Below are 16,832 nucleotides of genomic sequence, written 5' to 3'. Positions count from 1 at the left end.
ATTTGCTTTTTTCACTGTAGAGTCCCTCAATAATTTTTAAGAGTTAAGGAGTCTTGAGACTAAAAGTTTTGAAACCCACTCTTGACATCTGAAATATTTTGAATTTTTAAGAGTCTGAAAGAAAAAAGAATATGTGAAAAGTGGGGTTTCAATAGGAGTTAAAATTTTCATCTAGGAAGGAAAGGAAGGGAAGAAAAGGAATGGTGGGAGGGAAACAGAGTGAGAGAGGAGGGAGGGAGGGAAAAAGGAAGGGAAGAAGGGAGGAAAGAAGGATCTTCTCATAAAACTAAGTGAAGTGAACACAGGTTCGTATTCTCTTCCAAAACCCCATAGGGTTTTGTATAGGCAGGTATAGGCTACTCTTTACGTGCCTACCACTTAAAACAAAATACATACACACAAAATTTACTCCTCCTAAAAGACATATTCATTTCTTGATCTTTATACATTGCAAAAGGCTGCAAAGACCTGTTTCCATCATGTGGACAAAGAAACCATGACAGTTTGAGGTTATTTATGAATCCCAAAAAGAGAATTTTTAGTTTGTAAACAATTTATTCCTCTGGGTGTGATACCCTTTGATTGTACTAAATTTAGGGAGGGGCCTCTAATTAAGTTTACTTGATAAAATCAATTCAGGGCTTCTGATTGTGCTCTGCCAATAAGGTGTAACTCAAGTTGAGTTCCCGCCCCCTCGGTGGGCTGATATAAATGGACACTCACTCAAGAAGAGAAAGAACTCGGTCATTTTTGAAGACACCAGGGGAGAGATTAGCTGTTAGCCTGATTATTTGCAGCTGACCTTGGGAAGAGAGCCAAGACTGATAGAGAAGGCGGGAAAGAAACAAACCCTATGCCAGTCTGCAGCTGAGGGAAAGGAAGCCCAAAGGGGAAGAAGGCTGAACTCTTACAGAGATCAGTGACCATTGTGCCTCAACACGAGGCAATTGACTGGTGAGAAAGCAAACTTGAGTTGGGCTCTTTAGGGCCTTGTAACCCTTTTAACCCCAAATAAATACCCTTTATAAAAGCCAACAGATTTCTGGTACTTTGCATTAGCACCCCTGTGGCAGTCTAATAGAGGAAAACTAATTTAAAAAGCAGCAGCAGATCATTATCACAGTTAACTCATTAGACTTTTCAGAGGATAAGGCCAAGAGGTTTACCCCATTCAAAGGATAAGTTACCTATGAACTTCAAAGCAGGAAAACAAAGGGGAAAGCAAAATGGCAAGACTAAACACAGGCTGAAACTGCCACTTGTTAGAACTTGAATTTTTGCTATTAATAAGCAACAGGATCACTTCAAGTGTGATGATTTTAATTTTTAGCACTCCACATCATCATCACTTTCTGGTTTATAAGATTGTCATGTACATGTTTTTACTGTGTTGCCTGCAGTTACAAGCCTCTGGACTGCAAGATGTCAAAAGAAACCATGGATTTTTGCAGATTCAATAGCTCTTAACAAACTATTCAGTTCAATTGCATATAGTTTTGCAAACACACAACGACTCTCAGATTTTTAAAAAATTAATAATTTTAATAGTGCTTTATTCAACCCATAAGACTCACAGAGTATTATTAAACTTTGGTCTAATGAGACTCCATCAAGTACGAAATTATTTCATAAAAGACCTAAGAGTGGGAAAGTTTAAACGGACAAGGATGAAATTATCTATAAAGTAAAGAAGACAAGAAGCTAATTTATGTGTTTCTTAAAGTCTGTAAGGAATGAGACATGCTGAAAAATTGAAACAGAAGTATTTGTGGAAACAATGCAAGGAAGGAAGACTAAAGACTCCTCAGGACAAGATCAATCTCTGAAGCTGAAAATAATGAATACATCTTGATTTTTCAGTACTATTTATTTACCAAAATGAAATAAAACACTAGGAAGGTTGTTTGTTTTTAGCCTTAAAAGGGGTTGTTAGTTCTTTAAAATAACTTACCATTTGAAGTACTAATTATGTTAGAAGCCAACTTCTATAAAAAGGACTGTAGCATCCTGGTTGTATCTCTTCTGCTTGCGCTTCCTTCAAAGGATTCTTAGTGGAAGTTTAAAATTAAGCCTTTTTTTGGAATTTTGAGTTGCCCTTAATGATATTGCAGGGTCAGATGCTGGACCTTATATATCCTGCCATAACACACTGAATGTACTGGGGGAGAGTGTGGACCACAGGGTAAACTATTATCTCTGTAGTACAGCAGTGCCCCAGAATGTGTTCACCGAGTGCGATGAGTGTGTGGCATTGATGATGGAGGTTGTTGGTGGGGGAGGAGTGGGGTAGGGGGATGAGGGGTATACAGGAACCTCTTATATTTTTTAATGTAACTTTTTTGTGTGATGTACGTATCTTAAAAAAATACAATTTACAAAAATGATGCGGTGGGGAGTGGGTTATATGGGAACCTCTTGTTTCTTGTTTTTCTATGTTTTTTTAATGTAACATTCCTTGTGATCTATTAACTTTAATAAGAAAATTTTTTTAAAATGAAAACTTTTTGTGTTGTGGGTCTTTGCCTAGATGGAATTTTCCACTTACTTCACTCCACAATTGTATTCTGATATGATTATGTGCCTTGTCCATGATTCAGTGGCTATATGAACCAGAGAATACACATTTTAAAGGAAATAGCTGTTCCCCAAATAACTGGTTTATGGTATGGTAGAAACTATGCCAGCAATTAAAGTGTTTTGCCACTGGAAGCAGACTATGTGTGTGTGTGTGTGTGTGTGTTCTGAAGTGACGTTATACTGTCCTTGTAAGGGTCTACAACAGGCAACATGGAATGGTTATTGAAGGACCAACTGGAAGAAAGGAAATGATCCAACCTCCTTTGACCATTAATAAGATAAGGAAATAATTTTTAAGGCAATACCCAGAGAACTTTCATTTAAAAATTAGAAGTATAAAAACATAAAATATGTTTTATAAAATAAGAATATTCAGAAGTTTACCTCAGTATATTACCTTTTAAAAATGATTTAAGAAACCAGACTTTTCCCAGCTGTGAGAGAGATGTTCTAGACTTAATGCCCTCTAGACTTCAATTTCTTCATAGAAATACAAAATTTGGTCTAAGTATGTCAAAATTTCTGCAAAAATGTCTTTTCTGGACATAAAGCAAAAACATGGAAGAAAATGTAGGTGTTACTTCAGATTTTACCCACTATAAAACCTGAATTATAGTCATTAAAATATAAAAGGAATCTGTGGAAAATGACTAAATATCCCTCCCACATACACACACATACTATATACCAGTTAAGAGTTAACTAGGAGTATGGGCTATGATGTGGACCATTGACCATGAGGTGCAGTGATGCCCAGAGATGTACTCACCAAATGCAATGGATATGTCATGATGATGGGGGAGAGTGTTGCTGTGGGGGGAGTGGTGGGAGTGAATGGGGACTTCATATTTTTTTAATGTAATATTTTTTAAAAATGAATAAAAAAAATACATAGTATAGAGGGAAGGACAAGAGTGTGTCAAAAATAATTAACCAAAATTTGGAACAGGCAAAATAGGTTACTGGATGTTCTTTCAGTGAAGTGCTGGGTATGACTTTCTATTGTCTGGGCTATTCTACAAGTCTGTAGTGACAGAGTTTATTTTGTAGATTGCTGCCCAGTAGAGAGGCAAACAATTTTGTGCCATTCCCAGTGTAATGGATAACCCCAAAGGTTATAATTATGGTCTTGTTGGATATTATCCAGTTTTGTATCTAACCCAACAATCATATTCTTACATTACCTATAAACATTTGTTTTTTAAATGGACTTTGGGCTAGATTTAAAATCTTACTGGTCCCTGCATTAATTAATGAATTGGCTGAAACCTTTGAAACATGTTTGTCTATGAAAGTCATAAGTTTACATTTTATTGCTGTTGTACTTTAACAAGAAGAAGCAGGTAGAACATTTGATAACTATTACAATAGTCCAGGTGAACCAGACTAGGGTGATGATAATAAAAATGATAGAAAGTGATTGTAATCCTTATAGTTTGGTGGCAGAGTCTAAAAGACTTCTGATTGATGGAATGTGGAGGATCAGGAAAAGAGTAATCAAGACTATAATGTAAACTATAATCCATGCGGTGCAGCAGTGCTCCAAAATGTATTCACCAAATGCAATGAATGTGCCACAATGATGAAAGAGGTTGAGCTGGGAGGAGTGGGGTTGGGGCAGGGTGTGGGGTATATGGGAACCTCTTGTATTTTTTAAGGTAACACTTTTTGTGATCTATGAATCTTTAAAAAAATAAAAAAATTTAAAAAAATTTAAAAAAGGAAAAAAAAAAGAGTTAACTAGAAAGAAGGTCTCTCACCAACACTAGACCATTAATTCTCATGATTTCACTAAGCATAGATATCTAATTATATGGCTGGACACTGTAGTATACAGAATAAATATTTTTGCATTTCATATTTTTTATGTTATCTAATGAACATTAAGGAAAGCCAATAAATGTAAATGTCATACTACACTAAAATGTTCTGTGAATGTGACCAACAGCAGGGCATGATAGAAACTGTCTCAATGATTCTAGTTCTCTCCAGGTAGAAGTTCATCTGAGCAGTATTTTCTCACGCAAACATGCATGCAAAGAATACCAGAAAAAAACTTAATAAATGCTACCCTACCAAACTACATAATCTTGTCCAGAAAATACAAGAGGAGGGACCATTTTCTAACTCATTTTATAAGACAGTATTACCCTGATACTCAAACTAGACAAAGCAAGTACAAGAAAACTACAGCTCAATATCCCTCACAAATTCCACAACAAAATAGTAGCATATTGAATCCACCAATATATAAAAAGCAAACATTATAAGCAAATGGAATTTATTCAGGGAATGCAAAGACAGTTCAACATGTTAAAAAATCAATCAATGTAATCTACCATATCAACAGTCTAAAAAAGAAAAACCACATGACCAATTGTACTCCAACAAATTAGATTCCCTATATGAAATGCACAAATTCTTAGAAAGACATGATTACCCAAACTGACTCAAGAAGAAATAGAAAATCTGAAGACAGATAACAACAGACTGAATTTGTAATAAAAAACAAACAAAAACTTCACAAAAGAAAGCCCAGGTCCAGATGGCTTCATAGACGAATTCTACCAAACATTTAAGGCAAATTAACAACCATCTTTCATATACTCTTACAAAAAATAGATGGGAATACTTCCCAACTCACCCTATAAGGCTAATATTACCCTGATACCCAACCCAGACAAAGACATCACAAGAAAACTACAAACCATTATCTCTTGAAAATATACAAAACTCAAGGAAATTCTTTCAAATCAAATTCAGAAAAAAAATTATACATCATGAAAAAATGGATTTACCCCAGGAATGCAAGGTTGATTTAACATATGAAAATCAATCAACTTAATACACTATAGTAACACAATAAAGGAAAAAACCACACAATCATCACAATAGACGCCAAAACAATATTTGACAAAATTCAACAACTCTGATAAAAATACTCAACAACCTAGGAATAGAAGGGAACTTCCTCAACCTGATAAAGGTTATCTATGGAAAAGCCACAACTAATATCATTACAGATTGTGAAAAGTGAATTTTGCCCCAAGATCAGGAATAAGACAAGGGTGTCCACTATTGCCACTTCTATTTTTTTTTTTAAGATTTATTTATTTTTTTTCTCTACCCTTCCCCCGCCCCCAGTTGCAGTTGTCTGTTCTCTGAGTCTATTTGCTGTGTGTTCTTCTTTGCTCGCTTCTGTTTTTGTCAGCGGCATGGGAATCTGTGTTTATTTTTGTTGCGTCATCTTGTTGCGTCAGCTTTCCGTGTGTGCGGCGCCATTCCTGGGCAGGCTGAACTTTCGTTTGCGATGGGCAGCTCTCCCTACGGGTTGCACTCCTTGCGCGTGGGGCTCCCCTACACGGGGACACCCCTGCGTGGCACAGCACTCCTTTCGCGCATCAGCACTGCATGTGGGCCAGCTCCACACGGGTCAAGGAGGCCCAGGGTTTGAACCGCAGACCTCCCATGTGGTAGACGGACGCCCTAACCACTGGGCCAAGTCTGCTTCCCTCTATTCATTATTGTAAAGGAGGTTCTGGTCAGGATAACTAGGCAAAGAAATTAAAGGCACCATTTATTGAAGAGATCATTATTTCTCAAATTAATGTACTTGTCAAGCTTGTCAAGCTCTGTCAGGTGGCCACAGATATGTGGGTTTATTTCCGGACTCTCAATTCTATTCCATTGGTTGGTCTATGTGAACTATCTTTATGACAGTATCACACTGTTTTGATTACTGTGGTTTTGTATTAAGTTTGTTTCTGTTTTTGTTTTTGTTTTGAGCTACCAAGGACTGAACCCAGGACCTTGTACGTGGGAAGCAGGAGTTCAAACCACTGAGCTATACCTGCTCCCCTGTATTAAGTTTTGAAATTTGGAAATGTGAAATCTTCCTTTGCAATATTAATTTGGCTATTTGGGGCCAATTGCAATTCCACATGATTTTTTTTTTAATTAGAGCAGTTGTAGGTTTACAGAACAATCATGTAGAAAGTATGGACTTCCCATATACTCCCCTTTCACACAGTTTTCCCATTATTAACATTTTGCATTAATGTGGGACCCTTGTGACACCTATGGAATAGTATACTATTACTATAGCCCATAGTTTATATTAAAGTTTACTTTTTGCATTGTGCAGTTTTATGGGCTTTTAAATTTTTCCTGGTAATTTATATACAACCTAAAATTTCCCTTTTAATGTATTTTCAAATATACAATTCAGTGGTGATTACATTCACAAAGTTGAACCTCCATCATCTTTTACTTACACTTTTCCATCACCCCAAACAGAAATTCAGCACTAATTAAATATTAATTCCCACACCTGACCTCTGGTAACCAGTATTCTAGTTTCTGGCTTTATTTATTTATTTCATATTCTGCTTATTTTATATAAGTGATTTCATACAATATTTGCCTTTTTGTGGCCTTTTCACTGAACGTGATGTCTTCAAGTTTCATCAAAAATGCATCAGAATGCCATTCCTTTTTATGGCCAAATTCCATTGTGTATATACCATATTTTGTTTATAGATTCAACTGTTGATTTTTGCCTGGGTTGCTTCCACCTTTTGGCAGTTGTGAATAATACCTCTATGAATATCAGTGTGCAAACAACCGTGCAAATCCCTGCTTCAATTTTTTTGGGTGTATATATAAAGAAATGGATTGCCAGGTCATATGGCACACAAATATTTTTAATACTATCCATTGTAGTGGGTGTGAAGTGGTATCTTGTTATAGTTTTTTTTATTTTTTATATATTTTTAAGATATATTTATTTACTTATTTCTCTCCCCTTCTCCCCCCTGCCCCAGTTGTCTGTTCTCTGTGTCTATTTTGCTGTTAGTTCTTTGTCTGCTTCTGTTGTTGTCAGTGGCACGGGAATCTGTGCTTCTTTTTGTTGCGTCATCTTGTTGTGTCAGCTCTCCGTGTGTGCAGCGCCATTCCTGGGCAGGCTGAACTTTCTTTCGCACTGGGTGGCTCTCCCTACGGGGCTCACTCCTTGCGTGTGGGGCTCCCCTACACGGAGGACACCCCTGTGTGGCATGGCACTCCTTGCGTGCATCAGCACTGCACGTGGGCCAGCTCCACATGGGTCAAGGAGGCCCCGGGTTTGAACCGCGGAACTCCCATGTGGTAGACAGACGCCCTAACCACTGGGCCAATTCCGCTTCCCTCGTTATAGTTTTGATTTTCATTTCCCTGATGGCTAATGACATTGAATATCTTTTCATATATTTATTAGCCATTTATATTCTCTGAAGAAATGTCGATACAAATCATTCGGCCATTTCTTAATTGGGCTGTTTGTCTTTTGAGCTATAGGAGTTCTTTATACATTCTGAATATTAAACCTTTATCAAATATATGGTTTCAAATATTTCCTTCCATTCTGTAGGGTGTCTCTTTATTTTCCTAAAGAAGTTCTTTGATGCATAAAAGTTTTTAATTTTCAGGTGGTCCCATTTATCTACTTTTTTTTTTCTTTTGTTGCTCATGTTTTTGGTGTAAAGTATAAGAAACCATTGCCTATCATAAGGTCTTGTAGATGTTTGCCTAAATTTTCTTGTAGGAGTTTTAGAGTTTTGGGTCTTATATTTAGGAGTTTGATTCATTTTTGTATATGAAGGAAGTAAGGGTCCACTACAAAAGTACAAAACACTGCTGAAAGAAATTAAGACCTAAGTAAATGGAAGGATATTCTGTGCTTACAGATTGGAAGACTAAATATGTCAATTCTACCCAAGCAATTTACAGATTCAATACAAACACAAACAAAATTCCTTCTTCACAGAAGACTGGCTTATCCCATTTACTTAGAACTTCTTTAATTTCTTTTGGTAATGTCTCTCCATGTATGTCCGTTTACATCTATGGTTAAATTTATTCCTAGATATTTGATTATTTCATTGCGATTGTAAATGGAGTAAACAGAATTTTTTTCTTGATTTCCTCTTGTTCATTACTAGTTTTAAGAAACACCGCTAATTTGTGTGTTGATCCTGTATGCTGCAACTTTGCCGAATTTCCTTATTAGTTGGTAGCTTTGTTGTAGACTTTTCAGGATTTTCAATAAATAGGGTCAGGTCATCTGCAAATAGAGAAAGTTTAATTTCTTCCTTTTCAATCTGGATGACTTTTATTTATTTTTCTTGCCTAATTTCTCTGCGTAGAACTCCCAGATTCTGTATGAATTTGAGGATCAACTTTTCCATTCCTGCAAAAAAGGCTGTTGGGATTTCGATTGCATTGCATTGAACCTGTAGATACCTTTGGGTAATATTGACAACTTAATAATATTAAGACTTCCTACTCAGGAACACAGGATGCCTTGTCATTTATTTAGATCTTCTTTTATTTCTTTCAGCAATGTTTTGTAGTTTTCAGTGTACAAGTTCTTCACCTCCTTTGTTAAACTTACTCCCAGGTATTTTACTCTTTTTTGAGCTATTGCGAATTGTGAATAGATTGCGGTGTTTTTGTTGTTGTTGATCTTTTCATATTTCAGAATATTTTTGGTGGTGGATAGACACAATTGATACTTGTATGTTCATCTTGTAGGCTGCAACTTTGCTTAATTCATTTATCAGTTCCAGTATAATAGCTGTCTTGTGGATTCTTTGGGATCTTTTATGTAAAGGATCATGACATCTGTGAATACAGTTTTACTTCCTCCTTTCTAATTTGGTTGCCTTTTATTTCTTTTTCTTGCCTAATTGGAAAGGACTTCCAGTACAATGTTGAATAGTAGTGGTGAAGACAGGCATCCTTGTCTTATTCTTGAACTGAGAGGGAAGACTTTCAGTGTTTCACCATTGAGAATAACGTTTGCTATGTGTTTTTCATTTAAGTCCTTTTTCACATTGAAGAAGCTACCTTCTATTCCTATTTTAAGACATTTTTGGATCGTAATATATTTATTACTTTAAAACAAGTTTTTCCCTGCCATTTCAAGAGTTGCTGTTGCCCACATAAAATGGATGAATTAAACTACCTTACTCGTTATTCAGGCATGCATTCCAGGAGCCAAGACTAGGAAAAAAGACATGTCTTAGACATATGAAATTACTTTGTATATTGTGAAATCCTATAAAATGCTAGGAACTTTTATTTGGAATTATACAATTTCCTGTAGATTTTGGGGCTTAATGTTTAATTTTTCTGGAAGAGAGACCCACAGAATTTTAGAGGTAGGAAGGACTTAAGGCACATCCATTCACTTTCTTTTTCAAATGAGGAAATTAAGGCCCAGGGAGACTATGAAACTTGTTCAAAATCACACGGAAATTAGAGTTCTGTTCTCTTGACTTTAATTCTCTCTTTACTCCCCCTAACGGAAAAAGATGACTTGTGGACCCATGATCCAACTAAGTAGCCCTCTTTGTAAAGATGCTCCTATAATGAGACCATCCTTAGAAGCTAAATTGTTTTATAGCAAGCCTGTCTTTTTTTTTTTTTTTAAGAATCCTTAGATTACAGAAATGATACATCAAAAATACAGGGGGATTCCCACATACCCACCTCCTCCCCCTCCCACACTTTTCTTCATTAGCAACTTCTTTGATTAGTGTGGTACATTTTTGTTTTATTTATTTTTTGGCAGTATTAGGAATTCCTAAGACTAATTTTTAATTGACCTCTCCCTAAATATAAGATTGAACTATACCAAATATATTCCTTTCCACACTGTTTCCAGTTATTGGCAATCCTGCAAAAAGTTTGATTTTAACTCAACTGCTTGTTTTCATGAGGAAACAATGCTTTCTTTTCAAGTCTTATAAGACGATAGAGGGATTAAGGTTGTCATTAGAACATTAAGTAAGGCAGAATAGCATAGAGCTCTAGTTTCTTGGGTGAGAATCCTGGCTCTATTATGTACTGGTTATAAGCACATTACTTCTCCATGCCTCATTTTCCTCATCTGATTATGGCAAGTATTAAATGAGTTACTACAAATAGAGTACAGTACAGAGTTAGTAATCTTGTTCAGTCATGCATCCCAGCACCTAAAACAATACCTGACATATAGAAGATGCATAGTATTTGTTGAATGAGTAAATATAATCTAATATATAAGACAACCTTAGAAGTTGTCCCCTCTTTTATAAACTACGTTACTGGGAAATATGTTCTATAAGAGATGCTGGAGGGGAAACATTCTTGGCCCAGTGGTTAGGGCATCCGTCTACCACATGGGAGGTCCGCGGTTCAAACCCCGGGCCTCCTTGACCCATGTGGAGCTGGCCCATGTGCAGTGCTGATGCGTGCAAGGAGTGCCCTGCCACGCAGGGGTGTCCCCGCATAGGGGAGCCCCACAAGCAAGGATTGCGCCCCGTAAGGAGAGCCGCCCAGTGCAAAAGAAAGCGCAGCCTGTCCAGGAATGGCGCTGCCCACACTTCCCGTGCTGCTGACGACAACAGAAGCGGACAAAGAAACAAGATGCAGCAAATAGACACAAAGAACAGACAACCAGGGAGGGGGGGATTAAATAAATAAATAAATCTTTAAAAAAAAAGAGAGATGCTGGAAATATCTACTTTCCAAGTCTCTGTAAAAAGTCCCCATTCCCTCTCTCTCACAACAATGGCAATATTATCTGCCTAAGATGTCCTGTTTGTAAAATTCCAAAGAGGCAAAGACTAGAAGTAGATAAAAGAAGTTTCAAAGGGGAAAAAGAGGTTCCAGCAAGGCAGCCTAACATGTCAGGGAACAAGAAAAAAAAAACTGTTCTATATGCAACTGAGGAGGGCTTAAGAAGAGGCCTAATCCTGGCAAACATCCTTTGGTCTTAAAAGGAAGTTCACCAGGAGTTAGAGGTTTGATCCAGTCTAGTGTGAACTGATTATATATATTAGTGCCAATTTAAAATTATCACACATAATTATCTCCCTTTTAACACTTACCCCTCCTAAGCTATTCTGCCCACATGCAAGATCAGAGAGTTGATTTGCTTTTTGTTTGTTGGTTTTGTCTTTATTTTTTTTTAAATAAACACTAGTATCACTACTTAGCAAGCCTGGTCTGGCTACTGTATCCCAAAAACCTACTTAGCATGTACTGGCTCATGCTTTTCTCCTTGCCAGTCTGGACCTTCAGTGGCCTGTTCGTGAGACAGAAGAAACTAAACAATGGGCTAAATCCTGGTTCAGATATCCTTTCATTCTGCTTCTGCCTTAACAAACACTCTTATCCAGATCAGCCTGGCCAAATCCTGAGGACTGTATTAACAGTCAAGTTGATCAAACTACATCTAGAAATATCCCATGAAACCCTGTTGAAGGAATGGGTACAATGACAACAAGCATCCTGCCCTCCCATCATGTAGATTGTTTAGTCCAGTGTTATATTTCTGACCAACTTGATTTGGGGTGGGAAGCTGCTTATTAAGTTCTGGTTCCTTCTATTCCCCTTCTTCCTTGATATCATTCTATACATAAAAGAGCAAAACCTAGTTCTTGTTCCAATAGTTAAGGTTATTTCTGTAAACCTAAGAAAATATGATGACCAAGGGCACTGTGCCCATTTCTAAATAAATCTTCATGATAAAGCATTCAATGAAACTATCATTAATTGGATATAGACAAGAGCATGTCTTCCATATACTCACAGCGGTTTTAATCCTTTTGCAGGTTACTGCACATACTGGAAAATATAGTAGAATTTTTGGCAGCACATTTGAAGCAATCAGCTCCTTAAAACACCACTGATAAGTATGCAATAATTCCAAGGTAAACATAACTACAATGTAACATCTATAGTCTTAAGAAAAAAGTATCTGAAACTTGGAATCAAAAAAGAACAAAAATGACTGAATGTCCTTTCGATGTCATACTGGTGCGTTATTTAATTACCTCACCCAAGAATCATTTAGTTCTCTAGAGAATGTACCCGCATTTGACTTTACTATCACTATTTTATTAGAGTCCTGACACATAATTCATTAATTTCTGTCTAATAATCCCAAAGAGTACAGTTTTATTGCCCTGTAGGACATTAACCAGTTTTATAAATATTAGCAAATTCAATTCAGCATTTATTTGATTGATTGTATAAGTCTCTTATTCCTTAGATTCTCCTTTAAGCCAGTTTTATCATCTTATTGGGTCCTTCATTTATTGATGAGTTTAAGAAATAAATAAATTTTTTATATATGTTCATTTCACTTTTGTGCAAAAAAAATCATGGTTTTAACTTTTTGAAAACCATACTTTGACAATAGTCATCACATTGCTTACTCAATCATTTTGCTGCATTGTGCTGCTATTTAAGAAAAACATTCTGTTGTGGCCCCTCCTACAATACATATACAAATATTTTTAATATATGCCAGCTTGACTTTTTTCTATATATTCACATTCTATATTTACCTGCAGTTTTCTTGTTTGCTCCTCAATGTTTTATTTACTTGAATTAGTTGTTAGTCTTTACAAACTATAAGAAGTCAAAAAATAAATAAATCAGGACTTCCAGTTTCTCTTGAAAAATCAAAAGATCTGGCAATGCTACACTCATCTTCCCAACCAACAACTGGAGCTGAGCTGACCTTGCCCTTGGGTAGGGCATTCTCTCCTCAGTTCACCCGTCTCCACCACATCCTGTTATTTTACCATCTGTATGTTTCACTTATTTATATTACCCATCTGTCTCTGGAAATATTTAAGTTTTCAATCCCTCAAATATGACCTCTTAATTCTTCTCATAACAAGTTGTTCCCCAGTCTATACCACTTCCCACTACTTGCTCAGTTCAGTTTTCATCTAACAGACACTGACATCTGAAGGGTGTGTATATACACACTTTCAATACACACACACAAACAATTGTGACAAAATACTTTTACATATTGATCAAAATCTGGGTAGGACACCTACCATACCAGCTGAAAGCCATTGCATTATCACTTAAGCCAGGAAGTAACAAAGAGCTTATTTTAATATCAAATCGTGATGATTTACAGCTGTATACAAGTAGACTAGTTTCCACCAGCAAAGGAACGCTCAGAGTTGAAACCAGTATATAAGGAACATTCATTAAACACTCTCTGTTGTTCTATAAAGGTAAAGAAAAAAGTATAAAGATTCATCCCTTCTTTTAAGGATTTAGTCCAACTGTCAATCCAAAAGACACTTAAAAAAAAAAAAGACTAAACAAATACTCAAAATACTCAGCGCATATTAATACAAAGAAGTGAATATTCAACTGTGAAGACCCAAATAATGAACAGAATTTTATTTAAATTACCTGGTTAATATGGGTAAAAGCAAGTTTTCTCTTCAATTATCTAGAAAATCATGTAATATTAACTTCTGATTGCAGAATCCTAGCTTGTCACTCAGGATGATCTTTGGAAAGAATCACAGCTTTCAATTTCCTGATACTACGTCTGACTCAGTTTATTAGCCTCAATAATCTGAAGTGGCTATTTCCACCCACACCTCCGCTCATAGGTGAGGACAGGAAACTCTGCCCAGAAGGCATGATCTCAGCTCTTGAACATGCAGTCTAGAGGAGAAAATGACATGAAAAATGCAGTGTCATTATTCACCCTGCAGTTTTCACCCTGGTCCATACATCTCACTTTAGCATTCTCAGACCTTGGTTCAAATAGAATCACCTGAAGCATCAAAAATGGAGATTCCAGGCCTAGCACCTTGATTTAGTAGGTTTAGGGTGGAGACCAGGAAAATCCATTTTTAACCTAAACATCCCACCCCTATGTAATTAACTATTTTGCAGATGGTCTTAGGACCACACTTTGAGCAACACTGTCTTTTCTCCTCCTGGCTAGAGAACTTGATCAGTGTTAGCATTAGCTTTAGGAAGACTGCTCACTCATAAAAAATTGTCCTTTGCCATATGAACCACATTTACATATGGTTTCATAAGGAACATATTTACTGAATCCCAACTATCTGTAAGGCAGTGTGTCAAGGACTGTGGGAGATACAGTAATGTACAAGAAATACTCCTGATACTCAAAAATCCAACAGGAAAAATACATGTTTATGAGTTAATTAAAATAGAATGAAAGGTATGTCAGATCAGAAATACAAATGAAACCCCAAAAGCCCCAAGGTTAAATCCTTCTGCTATTTTCTCCAAGTATTTTGTACCCATTTATTTTTAGGATTACACATTATGATGCTTGCATTTTTCATGTTATTTTTCTCCACTAGACTATGTTCAAGGACTGAGAACATGCCGTCTTCATCCCTGAATCCCCAGAGCCTCATAAATAACAGATGTTTGGTTGAAGCGCAATCACGGCATTCTTCATTATCAAAACTTAGGCCAGACTATGAGAAACCTCACACTATATCCTGTCTGCTTATTTAAGAAACCAATTTCTTGAAACCTAGCCATATAATTTTAAATTGGGAGGGAATTTAGAAACAGCTTTGTCTACCAGTTTCCTAATTTTGGTATGCAGACCATTGGTGGTACTCCAAGAACATGGTTTCTAGAATTTTTGTAGGTAACACATGTAAGAGCATTTTTAATTTCAGTAGCTAGGTATATACATATGTGTATAGAAAAATATCCAAAAGATGTTGCTAATGTGGGAAAATGTGGGAGATGTGGGGAGCGGGGCATATGGGAATGCCCTATATATTCTCTGTAACAATTATATAATCTAAGTAATTAAAAAAAAAAAAAAAAGTAAAGGAAAAAAAAGCACAATATCCCGAACTAAGCAGTGGTTTTACAGATTAAGGTTTAAAAGGAGGCTAAATGTAGGTTTCGAAAAGTAAATAGGGAAAGCAGATTTGGCTCAACTGATAGAGCATCTACCTACCATATGGGAGGCCCAGGGTTCAAACCCAGGGCCTCCTAACCAGTGTGGTGAGCTGGCCCCCCCACAGGGCTGATGCATGCAAGGAGTGCCCTGCCACTCAAGGATGTTGCCTGTGTAGGGGAGCCCCATGTGCAAAGAGTACACCCTCACAAGGCAAAAAAAAAACGTGAAAAAAAGGTGCAGCCTGCCTAGGAGTGGTGCCGTATACATGGAGCTGATGCAGTGAGATGACACAATAAAAAGAGACACAGATTCCTGGTGCCACCTGACAAGAATGCAAGTGGACACAGAAGAACACACAGCAAACGGACACAGAGAGCAGACAATGGGGTTGGGGGGGAAAGGGAGAGAAATAAAAAATAAATCTTAAAAAAAAAAAGTAAATAGAAGAAACTCTTCTATGCACTTAGAAATCATGGTAGGTAAATGACCTGAAAAGAGGCATAAGGAGGTCTTCTTGGGTACTGGAAATGTTCTGTTTTCTGATCAGGATGCTGGTTGCATGATGTTCAGTTTGTGAAAAATTAGTAAAGCTGTATTATGATAAATGCACTTTTCTGTTTGTATGGTATACTTAAATTAAAAAAAAATTATTTTAAAAAAGTGGTGTAGTTGGGGTGCAGATGTAGCTCAAATGGTTGAGTGCCGGCTTCCCACGTATGAGGTCTCAGGTTCATCCCAGTAATTCCTAAAAACAAACAAACAAACAAATGAACAAACAAAAAAACCCAACTCTCATTGGGAGCGCCTGCTTCACATGTATGACGTTCTGGGTTCAAACCCCCATACCTCCTTCAAAAAAAAAAAAGTGGTGTAGTTAAAGATATAAGAAAAATACTGAAGATGGTCCACAAAAGGCAAATTTGTGACACAGCTGTTCAAACCCAGTCTTTGCATAGTTGAGAAGAGATTCAAGCAATCACAACGAATTAGCTACCTGACCTTGACAAGGAGCTGCCCACACACAAACTTTTCTCCCGTTCTTTCCTCAACACAAATCTTCAACTCCAGTAAGATAAATATCCTAATATTTCTATCTCCAGAATGGTCTCAATAGCGGCTCCCCCAGCAAGAATGTTCTTTCCCCGTCAGGCATCCCTGCCCAAATTCTCTCTTCCTTAAGCGCTGCCTCCCCACTTGGCTGTTTTTACCACTTCTCTTCTTTCATCATATGCTGCTTTGTAACTAAACTGTAAGCTTCTGAAAGAGAGAGCTCCTACAGCATTTAATAATTCCACCAATTGGTCAAGTTACTTTTTTGAATCTCACTTTCCACATCTGTAAAAACGGGAGGCAGTAAAACGAACTTGAGCTCTGGAGCCACATAACCTCATCTGTATTTGTTCTACAGATTTGTCCTACCACTTAACAGTTGCATGACTTTGGGCAAGTTTCATGACCTCTTTGTGCCTCAGTTTCTTTATCTGTAAAATGGAGGTTATAATAAAGC

The 16,832-nt window shown here is 36.9% G+C and overlaps 1 protein-coding gene across 8 annotated transcripts in view; it reads right to left on the bottom strand.

Annotated features, from left to right (window-relative positions):
* TXNRD1 (thioredoxin reductase 1) overlaps window positions 1-16,832 on the bottom strand; it is a 120,596-nt gene that overhangs the window by 102,660 nt on the left and 1,104 nt on the right. For 2 of the 8 annotated variants that reach the window (XM_071219037.1, XM_071219040.1), the window contains exons 2-4: window positions 15,814-16,070; window positions 13,458-13,635; window positions 12,954-13,017 (exon numbers count right to left, since the gene is read on the bottom strand). The exons of 3 other annotated variants lie outside the window; for them this stretch is intronic. Coding sequence is in view for 1 of the 5 variants with exons in the window: in XM_058308655.2 (XP_058164638.1) it covers window positions 13,458-13,617 (160 nt within the window). In the remaining 4 variants the exon portion in view is untranslated. The remainder of the gene's footprint in view (window positions 1-12,953; window positions 13,018-13,457; window positions 13,636-15,813; window positions 16,071-16,832) is intronic. 3 more of the 8 variants (XM_071219039.1, XM_071219036.1, XM_058308655.2) reach the window with 2 other exon arrangements.

The sequence above is a fragment of the Dasypus novemcinctus genome, chromosome 12 (genome assembly GCF_030445035.2).
Source record: "Dasypus novemcinctus isolate mDasNov1 chromosome 12, mDasNov1.1.hap2, whole genome shotgun sequence".
Lineage (NCBI taxonomy): Eukaryota > Metazoa > Chordata > Mammalia > Cingulata > Dasypodidae > Dasypus > Dasypus novemcinctus.
Note: the sequence above shows the minus strand (reverse complement) of the source record. Positions and strands in the feature narration are given on the sequence as shown.